Source organism: Pecten maximus, chromosome 7 (genome assembly GCF_902652985.1).
Source record: "Pecten maximus chromosome 7, xPecMax1.1, whole genome shotgun sequence".
In the NCBI taxonomy this organism is placed as follows: domain Eukaryota; kingdom Metazoa; phylum Mollusca; class Bivalvia; order Pectinida; family Pectinidae; genus Pecten; species Pecten maximus.
Genome location: NC_047021.1, coordinates 43,140,276 through 43,157,366, shown reverse-complemented (window position 1 = coordinate 43,157,366; position 17,091 = coordinate 43,140,276). Strand labels below are relative to the sequence as shown.

At 36.2% G+C, this 17,091-nt stretch overlaps 1 protein-coding gene across 1 annotated transcript; it reads left to right on the top strand.

Annotated features, from left to right (window-relative positions):
• The first annotated feature begins 2,589 nt into the window (after positions 1-2,589).
• Positions 2,590-9,328, top strand: LOC117330911. Its single transcript, XM_033889467.1, has 4 exons — positions 2,590-4,299; positions 5,280-5,427; positions 7,179-7,366; positions 8,012-9,328. Exons 1-4 carry the CDS (start codon positions 4,254-4,256, stop codon positions 8,116-8,118), a joined length of 489 nt encoding a protein of 162 aa, XP_033745358.1. The 5' UTR covers positions 2,590-4,253; the 3' UTR covers positions 8,119-9,328.
• The last annotated feature ends 7,763 nt before the right edge of the window (positions 9,329-17,091 follow it).

The window sequence follows — 17,091 nt, the reverse complement described above, 5'->3', positions numbered from 1 at the left end:
CACATGGTATAGGGTTAGTATCTATACCCAAACTAAATAGAAACACTTTTAAATACGATGTCTTTCAGATTCATTTTATTAAAATTTGTATTCAATTCTGACATTTTGTGGTTTATTTTTCAGTAAAATGTGATATGGTCATATTGCCACTTAAGTCTGGGGTTAGACCCACTTTAAGTTGTAAAATGACCACATGGTATAGGGTTAGTATCTATACCCAAGCTAAATAGAAACACTTTTAAATACGATGTCTTTCAGATTCGTTTTATCAAATCTTTTATTCAATTCCGACATGTTGTGGTTAATTTTGAGGTAAAACCTGATTTGGTCATTTTGCCACTTAAATCTGGGGTTAGAATTTAGGTATAATGCCACTAATGTCTTCCATTTTGAAAACTCATTTTCTCAAAGATCATTCCATTTAGAGTTCTCATCTTTTAATATGCTATTCTGTGATGGCAGCGCTAAAGGTTCACCGTAATACTTTTTTTATTTAGGTGCCAGAATTTTTTTTTTCAATTTCTCATTTTTCTAGGCTTTAATTGACTCTATTTTTGTTAGCGATTATTTTTTTTCCACCAAACCTTGTCAGAAATGTTACATTATGAAAACCACTGTTTAGCAAACTAAACTGGTTTGAGTTCTTATCAATATCGCTGAAATATTCGGAATTTTGATCATTTTTGAGTATTTATTAAGCGATAACTTTTTAATGATCCATTAGAAAAAATCTAAATTGTGATATTTTATAGTTTAACTATAGACAAACGATATGGTAGTGTTTTGCGATGTTTTGATAATGAGGATTGAATCGAAAAAAATCATTATGTCGGTCGACCCATAGCATTTTTTTCAAATTGAAAAAAAGAAGTTTTTTCTCTGTTTTTCTTCCACTTTTTTCGGTTGTATTATCTTTTATGGACATCTTCTTATCATTTATGAAGAAAAAAGCCCTAACCCCCTGAAACATTTCTGTAAAACGAAAGTTCGTTAGGGTAAAAGGTCATTTTGCCACTTAAATGTTTTAGAGTTACAAAAAAAATCTCCTTGGATTTTTCCAGACGACAATATGTGGGAAATTTTTGTTTTTCCATTCTTAACCCATTTAAAAAAAAAAGAATCCGATTTAATCATTATTTTTCTAAACCCAAAATGGCATTTTTCCGCTAAAAAAAAAATTAAAATGAAAACTACAAGAAAAGAAGCTCGAAGACGTGTCGAATAAATTGTTTTTCTCTTTTTTAAAAAATGTCAAATCAGAAAAATAATTTTTTTTCGCAGTTTTCATTTAAGTGGAAATGACCACCATTTTTCATTTTTCAACCTAATAGCCACCAAGAGGTGACTAAATGACCACTTTAAGTTGAAAAGTGCCATTTTAAGTGGTAGATTTTGGTGGTCAGCGACAAAGTGCCACTTCAAGTGGTAAAATAGCCACTTTTAGTTGCAAATTTGGTCATCGGTGATAACCCTAACCCTAACCCTAACCCTAATTAAAACTGACTTCGGTTCTGGACGTTTTAGGCAGCAACGAAGTCCCTCCAACTTTGTATATCATTTCCCAAACTAGTTTCTGCAATTAAAATCTGTTTCTTCTTTTTTGCTTGATTTGGTTATATCATCTTGCTGTCGCATTTCTAGTAGACTACAACCTCTGTGATATATTTATTGTTCCCTGCCTAGGGCACGTTCAACCTACCACACGTTGCTGTTTCTGTTAATGAGCCTTCCCTACCACATGGGGAGCAGCTTGTGATTCCAGATACCCTTCAATGGAAGTTATTGAAGACATCCTTGCGCCTGGATGCTGGAGGGGTCGACAGCTCGACCTTTTCTCCCATTATCCACCAATCTATAAAACTATCAAAAGCAGAAAGTTTTCATATAGCCTTTGCCCGGTTCTGTCCGTTTACTGCGTAAACTTCCATTTTATATTGGATTTGTCAAAAACAAATCAACGATAACGACTTGTTAAAAATATCATAACTCGATGAAGCAAGGGGAAAACGTTGATTGGCGTAAAGATCCTTTTAGACCGCTCTAAATGATCAAATGACTAACATTTTTTTTAAAGATTACAAGGATAAAAAACCAGGCCCTGGTTCCTTAACAATTAAAAACACAGTAAGTTGTAATTTTCTATTGGAAAACATTGTTTGATTTTAGGAAATATCTTTGTACATATTCTGTAATGTTTTCGTAAGTTGTTAAGAACTTATCTTAACCAGGACCAGGCGTTCCGGAAAGGTAAGTGTCTGCTGCTTCATCAACGACGTCCGTCATGTAAATCTAGGTTAAATCAAGGGTATGCGATAACGCTTAGTTCTGCATTTTTTTTTTGCATTTTCATACTTTAAATTGCCCGGAAAGATAATTGGTGTACTGTAAACGAACATATTTAAGTGGTAATCTTTTTTTTTCTCGCTCGAAGCATTTCGCTCAATTTCGATTATGCTAATGGTAGTTTTTATCTACAACTTTTTATATTGCCAGCATTGTCGGTGTGCCAATTTATCATTCCGCTTATTCATTTTAATAGCGTTTGTGCTAACATTTGAGCACACTTAGATAAGTATAGTCCGACCAGAATGACCTGTCGTGTTGAACTTTGATTAGCATATTGATTACAGACGAGTCTATAGTCATTTGGGGGAAATAGGAGCTTTGTGTAATTATATACAATGTACATGTATATCTGTTAGTTGTTCGTAGTTGTTTATAATACAACAAACCTTATCATCAGCTGCATCATTTGTATTTATACTGGTCTATATTTAGCGACAAAACTGTTAACATGTGAATAATTGATCACATAGTTACCTGAATATGTGTAAACCATGCATCAAAAATAAATGATACAATCCCTGTGTTGTCAAAATAAAATTGTAACAAAAACGAAAGGTCTAAAACAGAACCCTGCTGGGCACAGTAGTATTACTAATCAATATGTTTTGTTTACACATCTGTGCACCAATGGAACAACCTACTTTGATTATTCCACGAAAAGTTCAACGCGACAAGTAATTCTTATTTTGACTATACGTTTTACAGTAATTTAAAAGTAGATAATCCAGGTCATATGTGAAAATTTCATCCATGTATATTGGGTACTTTCGTCAAATTTCAGTTTGATTCAAGGACACATCTCCTAAAATGAATAGTGTTCTGGGCCTATCAATACAGTGTATGCCCCTCATGAGCTTCAATGGTTAAACGGACTCGATTGGGCATTGAATTGACCAGAGTCTTGGCCCTCCTTCTTGGTATACGGTTCCATTTCTCATCCAGCGACAATATCATCTGAGCGATGGACAATTTCTAAGTACGTTTGTCTTACATAGATATATACGTTTTTGTTCTTAATTACTGTAATTCTTCACAAAAATGCATTTTTATGATGAAACTACTATTGCACATAGACTAGACCTTAACACAACACCAATACCACTTGTCATTTAAAGCAAAACTTTAATTATCGATAAAACGGGGACAAAATATGAATAGACAGCTTAACAAGTATGCATTTGCATATGATAAGACCAGCTGTTTCTGAAGCGAATGCGTCTCCTGCGCCACCGACGGCACCTACGCTGAAATCAGGTAAGGTCACGTCACTTCAAAAACCACCGGACAAGTTGGCGTGAGTAATGCTGATCTTTGTATCACAAAGAGTATATTTCTCACAGAGCTCATAATCACGACCCTAGAACTCACCATTAAGTATATACGTACTTAATCTCTGTAAAAGGAAACTTGATACATATCGTTTACAAACAAATAATACGAAATTGAGACTGAATACCCGCAGTTTACAGCCATCGTTTGATATTTACTCTGTAGGGAACGCCAGTTTACATTCATTATCAGGTATTCATTCTGTCAATTACTAAATTTATATTTTAATGAGAGATATCCACTTGTTCTTTATGTAAAACCCTCCTGCTTGTGACGAAGAATCAATGTCTGAGATATTCTTTCATTACAATAATCTAAGAACATTTTAAAGTGCCACTTTAAACATTGATTCTGTAGAGCAGTTTCAATAATGTGTATACGTGTGTATCGTCTGCCATGCGAATTGCCGATTGTGTTCGTTTAATCATATCTATTTTTAACGTTGAATATGTATGTTGTTAACAATTAGTGCGACCCGACAGTCTGACAATAGGTCAGTAACAATAATATATGTATTTAGCCCGTAATATACATACCAGGTATATACCTTGTCCTAGTGCTGAATTTTAAGAGACAAAATGGCGGGTGTTCTGTGTACTGTGTTGATACTGACAGTCGCTGTAGGTATGTAGGTTACTTACTCCATTTGTAAAATCTCGTGTAACGAAACAGAATAATCTACGGACATGATGTTTCGATCGTTTTCTCTAATATACTAATATTGAAGTGAAAATGTATTTCCAATATGTGAAAATATGTCGATCCATGGGTGTGGAGGTAATGTGAAACTCGGTCTATGTATGGAAAAGGTAATGTTTTGATGGCTGGCTGTGAGTAATATAAAATATCAGAGTAGACTTTAGAAATTACTTGTGATTAAGTTGTTATGTCGTATGAACTTCATTTGGGCGAATTCATATCTTTATTAACTACATAATTTTAATACACTATATAATATTTCATGGTGTATTCTTGGGGATATTGAAATATTTTGTAAGTGGGTCAAATGTAAAACTTGAATTGCCCATATCCTTAAAATCAATCAGTAATTTAACAGCATTCATGGTTACATATCTCTGCATAAATTGTAAATAGCCACATATCTCTGCATAGATTTGACTCAAAATATTGTTATTCGCTAGATAAATGTTTGTAACTTCTTTTTCTCAGAGACAACACACGAACAAATTATACTTAATTATAAGAATGCGGAAATGTCTAGATATTATCCTAGATTCCAAAACTTAATTAGAACTCTGACAGCAGTAGACATCATTCAAGGTGATCGTGATAATACGACAATGTCATTGAATATTGAGCCATCGCTTATCAAGAAGCACAGCTAGATACAAACTCTCACGGTAAATTATCGCAGGTGGGAAAGCAGGAGTGTTGCTAATAGGAAATGGAAAGTTCACATTAGGGAAAAAGAGAGTTTCTTGCTTAACATACAACTACATGTTGGTGGTTAACTGTTACGTTGTTACTAATTTTTAAGTGACAGATGCGGGCGAGTCTGTAGTGACTAAGAATGAAAGCTCTACGATCAATCTGGTCAATTTTTTTTTTTATCTTTCTACCTTTTCATGTCAATCCACATATAGCCTTCGTGGACGCAGGGTGGTGCTGGAACAATCACGACAACTGGTTTACCAAGTGGTGTGATCATGGTTGCTGTGGTGAATCGCAGAACATATGTTGTACAGTCGACGACGATGACGACAACGACGACGACAACGACGACGACAATTTGTACGTATTAGCACTGTATACATTACATTTTTTAGCAATATTCATAAATACTCTTTGGTTGGACAATTCAGTCATTTTTCACGCCAGACAGAGACAATCGTCCTCGTCCAATGTTTTCTGTCCTAGAATGCATTATCTGTTACATTTAAACATTACAATAATATCCTCTGTCGCCTCTTTGTTACCCAACCTTTAGACCTTAAGTCTCACTGACGATTCCTACAGAGACGAAACATATACCACTTGTATATACTGACGAGTCGTAGACAGACCAAAGAGCTGTATGATGTCCCTAGGCATCACTGACTTTTGGTTTGGTTTATTTTGTTTAACGTCCTATTAACAGCTAAGGTCATTTAAGGACGGCCTCCCGTGCGTGCGACATGCATGCGTGTGGCGAGTGCGTATGTGTGTTTTGGGAGGCTGCGGTATGTTCGTGTTAAGTCTCCTTGTGATAGGCCGGAACTTTTGCTATAGTGCTACCTCACTGAAGCATACTGCCGAAGACACCTAGCAGCACACCCCACCCGGTCACATTATACTGACAACGGGCGAACCAGTCGTCCCACTCCTAGTATGCTGAGCGCTAAGCAGGAGTAGCAACTACCATTTTTAAAGACTCTGGTATGTCTCGGCTAGGGGACAGAACCCGAAGCCTTCCTCACAGCGGCGAACGCTCAACTACAGGCCAAAAGTGAGGCATTGTCAAGGGAGACATTAGGAAGAAGAAAGTTGTTCAGAAAGAAGAGAAAAGATAAGATCCCAAATTTAGTCGCCTCTTATGATCATGCAATGGGGGGCAGCAGATCGCTAGCATCACTGACGAGTCCTAGAAGGCCGAAACAGCTGTATGGTGTCCCTAGCACCACTGACGAGTCCTAGAAGGCCGAAAAAGCTGTATGGTGTCCCTAGCATCACTCACGAGTCCTAGAAGGACAATACAGCTGTATGATGTTCCCTAGCATCACTGACGAGTCATAGAAGGACGAAAAAACTGTATGGTGTCCTCAGCAACAATGACGTGTCATAAAAGGACTAAACAGCAGTATGGTGTCCCTAGCGTCACTGACAAGTCCTAGAGGGACGAAACAGCTGTATGATGTCAATAACATCACTGACGAGTCCTGGAAGTAAACAGCTGTATGATTTCTCTAATATCTCTGACACGTCCTATGGGGACGAACAGTGTTAATATCTGGCGTGTCGTTCTTTCAATCCTTTGCATAGAAATATTTTAACTTCTTGTTTGTATTTTGTACAATGATTTTGAAAGGTCCTTTGTAGAGATATATGCTGATATCTGTTTTTTTTTTTATATATATATATATTATCCTTAATTGTATAGAAGGGGTTTAATACATTTTATCATGTATTTTAATAAAATCTTTTGTATAGAAGGGGTTTAATATCTTGTGTTTTTGTAAAATTATTTGCATATAATGATGTCAATATCATGTGTTTTTGTAAAGTCATTGTATATAAAGATGTTAATATTTTGTGATTTTGTTAAGTCATTTGTATATAAGGATATTAATATTTTGTGATTTTGTAAAGTCATTTGTATATAAAGATGTTAATATTTTGTGATTTTGTAAAATCATTTGTATATAAAGATGTTATTATCTTGTATTTTTGTAAAATCATTTGTATATAAAGATGTTAATATTTTGTGATTTTGTAAAATCATTTGTATATAATATCTATTCTGTCACGTTGTGATCACCGATCATCTTGATCGATTATCGTTATAGATCTGGAGAAGATATCGCCGGAATTGTCATTGGATCCGTGATTGCTTTAGGCCTGGTGGTCGGGGCCATCATCCTGGCTCTGTATTTCTTCACTACCTGCTGCCGGGAACAAACCACACGCCGAGGAATTGTATATGCGAACGGTACTACCAACCCGGCCATAGCCTCGACTAACATCAATATGGCGAGTAAGTGCTAATCTGTTCAATTTTGCAAACATCCAAGGATGGTAGAATTATAATTAGTCGTTTTACTAGCCATGTTGTGGAGGTTTGTACAGGATATAAACATAAATCTGTCTACTTTGATTGGCTCGCTAGTATTATTTATACGCAGTAATTGGATACCTAGTGTCAGTGATGTCACTATTCGTAGAGCTACCATTGGGGAAACTATTTGCAAACAAATGTGATTGGTAAAATCATCGAGATCCGAATGTTATACAGGATTGTTGGACATTCATCTGGTATAAGATGAAACCCCAAAAGAGTATCCATGAATCACAGAGATAAACAGTTCGATACATTTAAATGGTTACGTCCCAGTTTTATCAATATCATTACCTTAAGGAAATTCAGGGGTGTTCGGGAATACATTACAAAATTCTCTTAAGTTAATCAACGTTGAAGAAACTTTGTTTTGTCTGTTTATGTTTTACGACCCATCGGCAGCTATGGCCATTTAGAGCCAAACAAAATACTGTTAATTTATTTTGTTTAGGAAATAGGCAGAGGGTTACCGATAGGTTTAGGCAGTCTGATATACAAGTCTCTGGTTTAGGGTTAGTATATTTTAGTTCATTTTTGACGTTATTGGATTTTTTTTTATTCCAGCTTACCCTACTCAACAGCCCACAGTTACCCAGACAACATACCAGTACCCACAGCAGATGCAACCGACACCTACAGCCGTTGTCTACAACAGTTCCGGGTTTATATAACTCATCTCACGAGTGCATGATGGAGGTGGATGTTAGCAACGTGCTGGGCATACCACGTAACGTACGTGTTATATCACGTGATCAGGGACATTTCTTACAAGAAGAATTGAAATTGATATTTAGATATCTTAATTTTGTTTTGTTAATTCAGAGAAATATTGATATTTTCTTTTGTTTTCCTAACCATTGTTTCTGTTGAATTAACTGGATTACCGAATCCATATCTAGATAGATACAGGATTGTAGCCTGTCAGATTCGGAGTCTCCGTTTGGCCCAAATTTTCAGTTATGGGGCTCATAACTTCTTTTTGATGTATACTTCTTGTTCAGTTTTAGAACGACTTTGTTGTAGTTTTGTTTTTAACTATTGCCGATGTATAATTCCTGTTTAACTGAACAAAGTTAAACAACAGTTTCCAAAAGTGCCAATACATTCCAAGAGATAATTATAAATAGTAAGAAAGTCAGAAATTGGTTTCGGCTTTGAGCATCTGGTGTATATTCAATTTTTTTTCTCTTTGAACACTTTATGTATTGTTATGTTTTTTAAGTTTTTAACTATTGCCGATGTATAATTCCTGTTTAACTGAACAAAGTTAAACAACAGTTTCCAAAAGTGCCAATACATTCCAAGAGATAATTATAAATAGTAAGAAAGTCAGAAATTGGGTTTCGGCTTTGAGCATCTGGTGTATATTCAATTTTTTTCTCTTTGAACACTTTATGTATTGTTGTGTTTTTTAAGTGCCATATACGATTATGTAAAACGAGATGTATTCTCTTTATATATTTGTCTCGTATCGTGTTTAGAATCTTAAGACAGTGTATATAGATATAATTCAAGGCAGTTTGATAGTTGTATGTGTTCTGTCAATAGTTATGAGAATAAATAGACATTTGAAAACGTGTAATCCAATATCAGGGAGCCATCTTAAATTAGTTTTATTTATCTAAAAATAACTATTGTGACAGGTCTTTTTAGGATATCAATATTTTTTATTTCATTATGGTTAAGATGACTGATGATCCAAATGTTAAACTATGATTTATACTTTGTAACTATATATTTGTACAATGTTATTTAATAAACAAATTGATTGATTGATTGATTGTGGACATATAAAAAAATATTTTTGTCAGATATGATGTGATCATGTAGATAGAATGGCTAAAATGGCTAATGTTTTTTCAATAAACTAACTTGTTTTAATTACTGCCTTTGAGTTTTTCATCACAGTCTAACATATTCGATCCGATCGTGAGAGTATAGGAACAGCTATGCAAAATATACCGACACCTTTGAACAAACGGAGAAGAGGAGAAGATGAAACTTTTATGTTGAAAGTACATTTTGTACGCATACCTGAACTGCAAATTTAAATAACAATTTAGCAATGTATTTTCAGTTAATGAGGAAAGCTTCACATGAATATGCGTCATACAGCTATTGTTCCACTTAGGACTTTGGTTTATTTTGTTTAACGTCCTATTAACAGCTAAGGTCATTTAAGGACCGCCCCCCCCCCCCCCCCCCCCCCCCCCCCCCCCTGTGCGTGCGACATGCATGCGTGTGGTGAGTGCGTATGTGTGTTTTGGGAGGCTGCAGTATGTTCGTGTTAAGTCTCCTTGTGATAGGACGGAACTTAGACTCGTCAGTTGTTAGGAATATCATACAGCTGTTTGGTCTTATAGGACTCACCTGTGATTTAAGGGACATAATCGGTGTCAGTGATGTGACGAGCCAAAAGTGTAGAAATCAAAAAGCAAATTCTCGAAAATCAAAATGACCGTAAAAAACATCATTCAAAAAAGATGTCATGTCCTAAAAACGACGACTTTCGTATTGCAAAAGGCAAAATAAAAATTGACAATGACATCATGGTAATAAATCTTGTCCATGACTTTTCTGGAAACTCCGTGTTGAATACAGGTTGGATATAAAACAATGTTGGTGATCAATGTTACTATCACCATATGGAAAATTCACGAAAGCAAACGACAAATCGTTCCGAACTCTCTCTGTTAGTCACATTATGATTCAAATCGTGGTAGATTAACTGTCTGTGTATTGAAGGGTAGGAGAGAGAATTCTCCACTCGAGGTGGAAGTCCTTGACCAAAGGAATGCATGTTTTGCCGATGACTTGAAAGTCACATTTTTCCTCCAATAGTGTATATTCTGATGTCTTCACAGATGTTTCCCCACGATGTCCTGCAGTTTCAGTGGGCTCTATCAAAGGCCTGTTCTTGTGTCCACCCCAGCTTCCCGTCCCTTGCTGTCTCTTGAATCATTCAGGGCCATGATCAATCTACACTTGGTCACCTTGAATTCTTCCACCATGGCCTTATTGGCAACTGTAGCTGAGATGTCTTGTTATACAGACCTACCGCTGTAGAATTTAGTGGTTCCCCCAACAATGATCGCAACTTCCTGCTCAGCTGACACATCTCTCAAGGGATCGAACAGCTGTCATTGGTAGCTGGAACATCATAAGGGTTCAGGACAGCCTAGGAAGAAAACCATGCAGATACAAGCCTAACATTTCCCAGGAAGTCCTGACTTGTCAATCCCTTTCAGCTATTCGTAGACTAGTTCACCGACCTTACCTGCATTCTTCTTGACGGACATTGTGTCGTAGTACCATCTCCTCAAGCATTTCACCGTTTTGTTGACAACAAATGGAATGTCCTCTTCCATGGCTCGAAGGGTGAACCGTTTTGTCAATCTCCCCTTCTTAAAGACCATGCATCGTGATTTCTTTGGCTCAAACTTCATCCGAGCTCAGTTGACATCACCCAATGCTGATAGCATTTACCTTGCTTGAGAGTGGGTTGTTTTTGTGATAGTCAGGTCATCCATGGACTTTCTGTTCGACGGTTGAAAGAATCCTGAGTTCATTCTCGGATATAAAACATGCACCTGTATCTTTTATAATGCCCATATAGTGTTCCGTTTTCATGTGACCTTTGTAGCTGTAGAACGTTAAAAAAAATATTCCAAAATTCCTCAAATTATATTTGTATTTTATGATAAGTAAACGACGATTTTCTTTATGATGGTTGATAAGGGAATATGTTGTTTGATCAGTAAAGCGAACAGTCGTCATTTTATTGTACAGTATTAAATGCTGTTTTTGCCTCTAAATGGCAACACAATATCCCTAATCAGCCGCAATATATTCTAGAATGTGCTAGTTTGCTATGAATTGGAAAGCAAATACATGATAGGAAAGGTTGATTTATTAAAATGTATTGTGCGTACTTAGTAATGTATTCAAAAAATTCCTTCATAGTACATGTACTAAGTTTTGAATCCAAATTTATTTGTTCGTGTAACAAATCCTAGCCATTTTTTTCAGTAGTGTTTTTACAAAGGAACCCCCGGGGCCCTACCAGAGTTTGAAAACAGGAATCCAAGCTACCCTTTTAAAGAAATTGTTTGTAATCAGAATGTCGTGGAAAAATTACTCGAGAACCTAAATGAAAACAAGTCACAGGGACCAGATAGAATGCACCCAAAAATTATAAAAGAGATCAGAAACAATATAAGTTCACCTTTGGCAGATATTCTTTACAAATCATTATCAGAAGGAAAACTACCCCAAGCTTGGAAAGAGCCAAACATAACCGCAATCTACAAAAAAAAAAAGGATCCAAATCTTACCCAGGCAACTGCAGACCTGTAAGTCTGACAAGCGTAATAGTTAAGACACTCGAAAAATTAGTGAGAGATAGCATTGTTGAACATATGGATAAAAATAACTTTCTAAGCCCCAAACAATTTGGTTTTATATCTGGACGGTCAACTCAATTACAATTGCTAACAGTACTGGAAAATTGGACAGAGATAATAGACAAGGGCGGGGAGCTAGATGTTATATACATGGATTTCATGAAGGCATTTGATAAAGTGCCACACCAACGTTTATTGAGGAAATTGTCAGGATATGGTGTTAGTCTTCAGGTTGTTAATTGGATAAAAGACTTCTTAAGAAATAGATGCCAGCGAGTAATAGTCAAATAGTCAACGGAGAATCCTCCAAATCGTACCCGGTAATGAGTGGTATCCCCCAGCGAAGTGTATTGGGCCCAATATTAATTGCTGTATATATCAACGATCTACCAGAAATACCAGTGTCCCAATCGCCGCTCTTTGCTGATGATACCAAATTATACAGACAAATAAGCAATAGCGAGGATGTTAAAATACTCCAGAACGATTTGGATAATCTTCAAAATTAGTCCGACGAATGGCTACTGAAATTCCACCCTAATAAATGTAAAGTTCTTTCGCTTAAAGCAACCCAAAAACGACTATGGAAGGATCGGGAGGAGAAAGAATCCAACTGGAACATGTCAAGAACAAAAAGGACATTGGTGTCACCATAGATGAGGATTTAAACTTCAAAACGCACATACAGTTAATTGTCAATAAAGTTGGACTGATAAGAAGATCGTTCGTGTATCTGGACGAACTCCATGTTCAAAATGCTATTTAAAGCTCTAGTTAGACCCCACCTTGAGTATGCTGCAAGTGTTTGGAACCCATCAAAAGTAAAAGATATAGAACTCATTGAAAATGTGCAGAGAAGGGCAACAAAACTGATCCCTGGATTTAAAAATATCTCGTACCCGGAACGGCTACAACGGTTAAATCTCCCAACGCTACATCACCTTAGGACCAGAGGAGATATGATTAACGTTTTTTAAGATAGTAAATAACATATACGATAGTAGAATAACAAAAAACTTTTTCCAAATGGACAATATGAGTAGAACCAGAGGCCACGATAAGAAAATATTCAAAAAGCGATGTCGTCTTGATGGAAGGAAACATTTTTTTCAGTTACCGAGTTATTGATTTATGGAATAGCTTGCCACAAATTGTTGTCAATGCTGATTCTGTCATAAAATTTGAAATAATGTTAGATGATCATTGGAAAAATAACCGTTTTTATTCATGAATGTACAGGAACTAATATAAAGCCATTAATTACACAGGAAATATTTATATTATACTATGTATTGATATTGATATGGATATAGAGGCTACAAGCCTGCGTCCATTATTTATGCTAATGAATGCTAATAAATGATAAATGTATTGATATACAAGTATTTTAGATTTCGCGATTTTAATTTTTTTTTTTTAATTTTTTTTTCGATAGGTGAACGTGTACTTTGTACAAGAGTTGGAATTTAATTGACTCAAAGCTAATCATTGTTTCAAAACTTTTTTATTTTCAATAAAGTCAGAAAACTGATTATACATTGATAACAACAAGCGAGCATTAGGCGTGTAACCAATCCCCGGTTCTTTCTTGAATCCATGTCTACATAACATTTTCTTCTTTCTTTCTGTCGTCAATCTGTACCTACGTCACATTGATTAAGTTCAGCTGTAAGCACTCGAACGTTACACATGACGAAGTATGAAACATTTAAAATCAAAGAGAATTTGAACCGGAAATAGTTAATCCACAAACTGTTACGTCAGAAAAATGAATATACAGTGTATCTACAGTTCGGCTTCATAACATATCTTTGATCAAGATAATAATATTGAAAAAAAAATCTGGAGAAAACAAATGTTTTTTGCTACTTTGTACTTTATATAAACATGAACATAAGACATATAATTTAGAACCTAAAAATACAAATGCAAGATGATTTTCTTCTGAAAAGCTAGGCAAATTTTCTTCTACTAATTTTCAACTGATGATATCAAAATAATTCTATACATTAGTTAAGTTAAATGCAGTCAAAAATTCAGTGTCACGTGGCAGATGAAGTCGACCATATGATTTACATGTAGCCGTAGCCAGCATTGTAGACATGTGCGGATTTTTGTGGATACAGATAAGTTGTCCGCGTCTCGGATAAGCTAGGCTGAACATCTGGAACAATGGAAAACAGGACATGACAGATATTTTGATATCAAACCCAGATCTTCGTTTTTTAAAATATATATGCTTTTTGAGTTTTGATTTCCAATTATTTGATTTTTTTTTTATCGTTCGTGATATTTGCACTTTCTCAGGTAACATATACGCCATAGGTTTTGTATTTAAACTTATGTTTGTTTTTCAAATAATGATCTTCAAAAATCGCATTCCGTTTACAGGGAATATATTCCACACACAATGAAAACAAATTCCACACACTAAAAACATAATTTCAGTATCAACAAATCAGTTTTACACATTCATAATTTATTTTACGTATCAAAAATATTGCATATTGTATGAAAATGAAATGAGGCATTTTATATGCTATTAGAGTGAATATTGCTGTATACTGATATGATGTTATCAGAGAGTATTACCAAGAAACCTGGCCATGGGAATATCTGGAAATGACGGAGCATTGACTTGTACATATCCAACAGAAATTGCTTACCTGCAATGTCAACTCTTGTAACGGCAGGAGGGTTAGTGCATGCGTTGTTCAATAAGACTACACCCTGGTTACCTTGTTCGTTGCAACAGTTGGAATTGACGAAGAAGACAATGAAAACAATGCCACCTATAATCAGAGCCAGAGCGATAAGCGAGCCAATGACGATCCCGGCGATTGCGACTCCAGTCCTGAAAAAAATGTCGCACTTTATGACACTTTAATGTACTGTTGCTAGTTAATCTTATATGAGTAGAAACAAACAAGACAACGATATCAAGAGATCAAAACGCTGCTGTTGTGTACGTACAAGCTAGTGTAGTAAGCCACAAATCCGCTGTCTACGATGCAGCAATAGTCCAATGCTTCCCCACAGCAACCATTGCTACAGAAGATGATGCTATCATTGCTGGAGTTACAGAGGTCCGCCTCTACTGTTACTGCAAGAGATAATGACATTCGTGAGATCATACCAACATATCTGTCCTTGTTTACACAATAGTTTGGTTTGGTTTGGTTTATTTTGTTTAACGTCCTATTAACAGCTAAGGTCATTTAAGGACGGCCTCCCGTGCGTGGGACATGCATGCGTGTGGTGAGTGCGTATGTGTGTTTTGGGAGGCTGCGGTATGTTCGTGTTAAGCCCCCATTGCATGATCGTAAGAGGCGACTAAATTTGGGACCTTATCTTTTCTCTTCTTTCTTAACAACTTTCTTCTTCTTAATGTCTCCCTTGACAATGCCTCACTTTTGGCCTTTAGTTGAGCGTTCGCCCCTGTGAGGAAGGCTTTGGGTTCTATCCCCTAGCCGAGACATACCAGAGTCTTTAAAAATGGTAGTTGCTACTTCTGCTTAGCGCTCAGCATATTTGGAGTGGGACGACTGGTTCACCCGTTGTCAGTATAATGTGACCGGGTGGGTTGTGCTGCCGGGTGTCTTCGGCCGTATGTTTCAGTGAGGTGGCACTATAAATCAGCAAAAGTTCCGGCCTATCACAAGGAGACTTAACACGAAGATACCGCAGCCCCCCAAAACACATACGCAGTCACCACACGCACGCATGTCGCACGCATGTCGCACGCACGGGAGGCCGTCCTTAAATGACCTTAGCTGTTAATAGAACGTTAAACAAAATAAACCAAACCATTGAATACAAACTTGGCAACGACACAAACAAGCAGATAGATTGAAATGAAATAGTTTACTCCATTATTATAACGTTAGCACTGCCTGCTTCGGTAAACAAAAGCCATAACTAACAAAAATACTTCAACTACAAACACGTAATTCTTCCAATATTATACCCTTATACCCATGCATTTAAACATTTCAAATATTCTACTCATTTCTACTTTTTTCAAGTGGGCAAAAGCGATGATAGATAAAGGTCTTTTTTTCGATTTTTTAAATTTGAAAACTATGCGAAATGATTTAAACGAAATGGCTAGAACGTAAGTGGAAAGTATCCCTAAAGTAATAATGCATTAAGGTACAGGACGATTATCCAGTAGGAATAAAAAAAATTCGTGAAATAACTGATATCCCAGCCTCAAGACACAATCTATCGATATACGAAATATTTTAACCATTCAACCAAAAGATAAAGCTTACAACAAAGCTGTATGATACGCAGGATCATTTCAATTTCCAAATTGTTACTTTTCCCTTTCTAGACAGCAACATGCCTGCACCTCATACCTACAGTGTTAATGTCTATTCGTGGGCTTGTTTCATTATCATGATTTCCGTGGGGGATCTCCATTACTGACGAAGAATTTGGGTTTTGTTTTTATTTGTTTAACGTCCTATTTACAGCAAAGGTCATTTAATGGCGGTCTCCCGTGCGTGCGATATGCACGCGTGTGGTGAGTGCGTATGCGTGTTTTGGGAGGCTGCGGTATGTGGGAGAAACTATCAATACAAGAGATGAAGGGTAATTAAGATCATAGAAAAGTTTTATGGTCGACAAAATGATATTAGTAGGAAATATCATACTTCCTTATACGATATGAAGTCACACGTGCTGGATGCTTGTTGATATACCCCGACGTTCAGTTGTCACCAATCTGACTCTCATTTGTGCTTGTGACTTTACACGGATTTGACATAGATTTGTATGGCGGGTGTCGCCGTGACCTATATTTGTATGGCGAGTGTCGTCGTGACCTAGATTTATATGGCGGGTGTCGTCGATAAGGCTGAAGACGCTCACATTTCCGGAATACCTGGTCTTATTCTTATACTTTTTTCAGGAGTTTCAATGCAAATCTACATATTTGTTTATATTTTAACCTCGTTCAATCGATTTTGAGCTTGAATAATGGTTTCGTTATTATGTCGGTATTCTTTTTTTTTTTTTTTTTTTGTTATTAAATTAAGTCAATATTTTGAACCTGTTGCGACTATAATACAATCGGTAGCTGTCATTGTCACTCAGAAACAATCTACTTTTTTTTAAAGTTTCAATATGGACAGTTGAACTGGCCAGTCAGGTAACACTCGCTGTCATGAATAACATTAAAATTACAGACCATCCCGCGATTACAATCGTCAGTATTTCTCCTATCATACCTTTGTT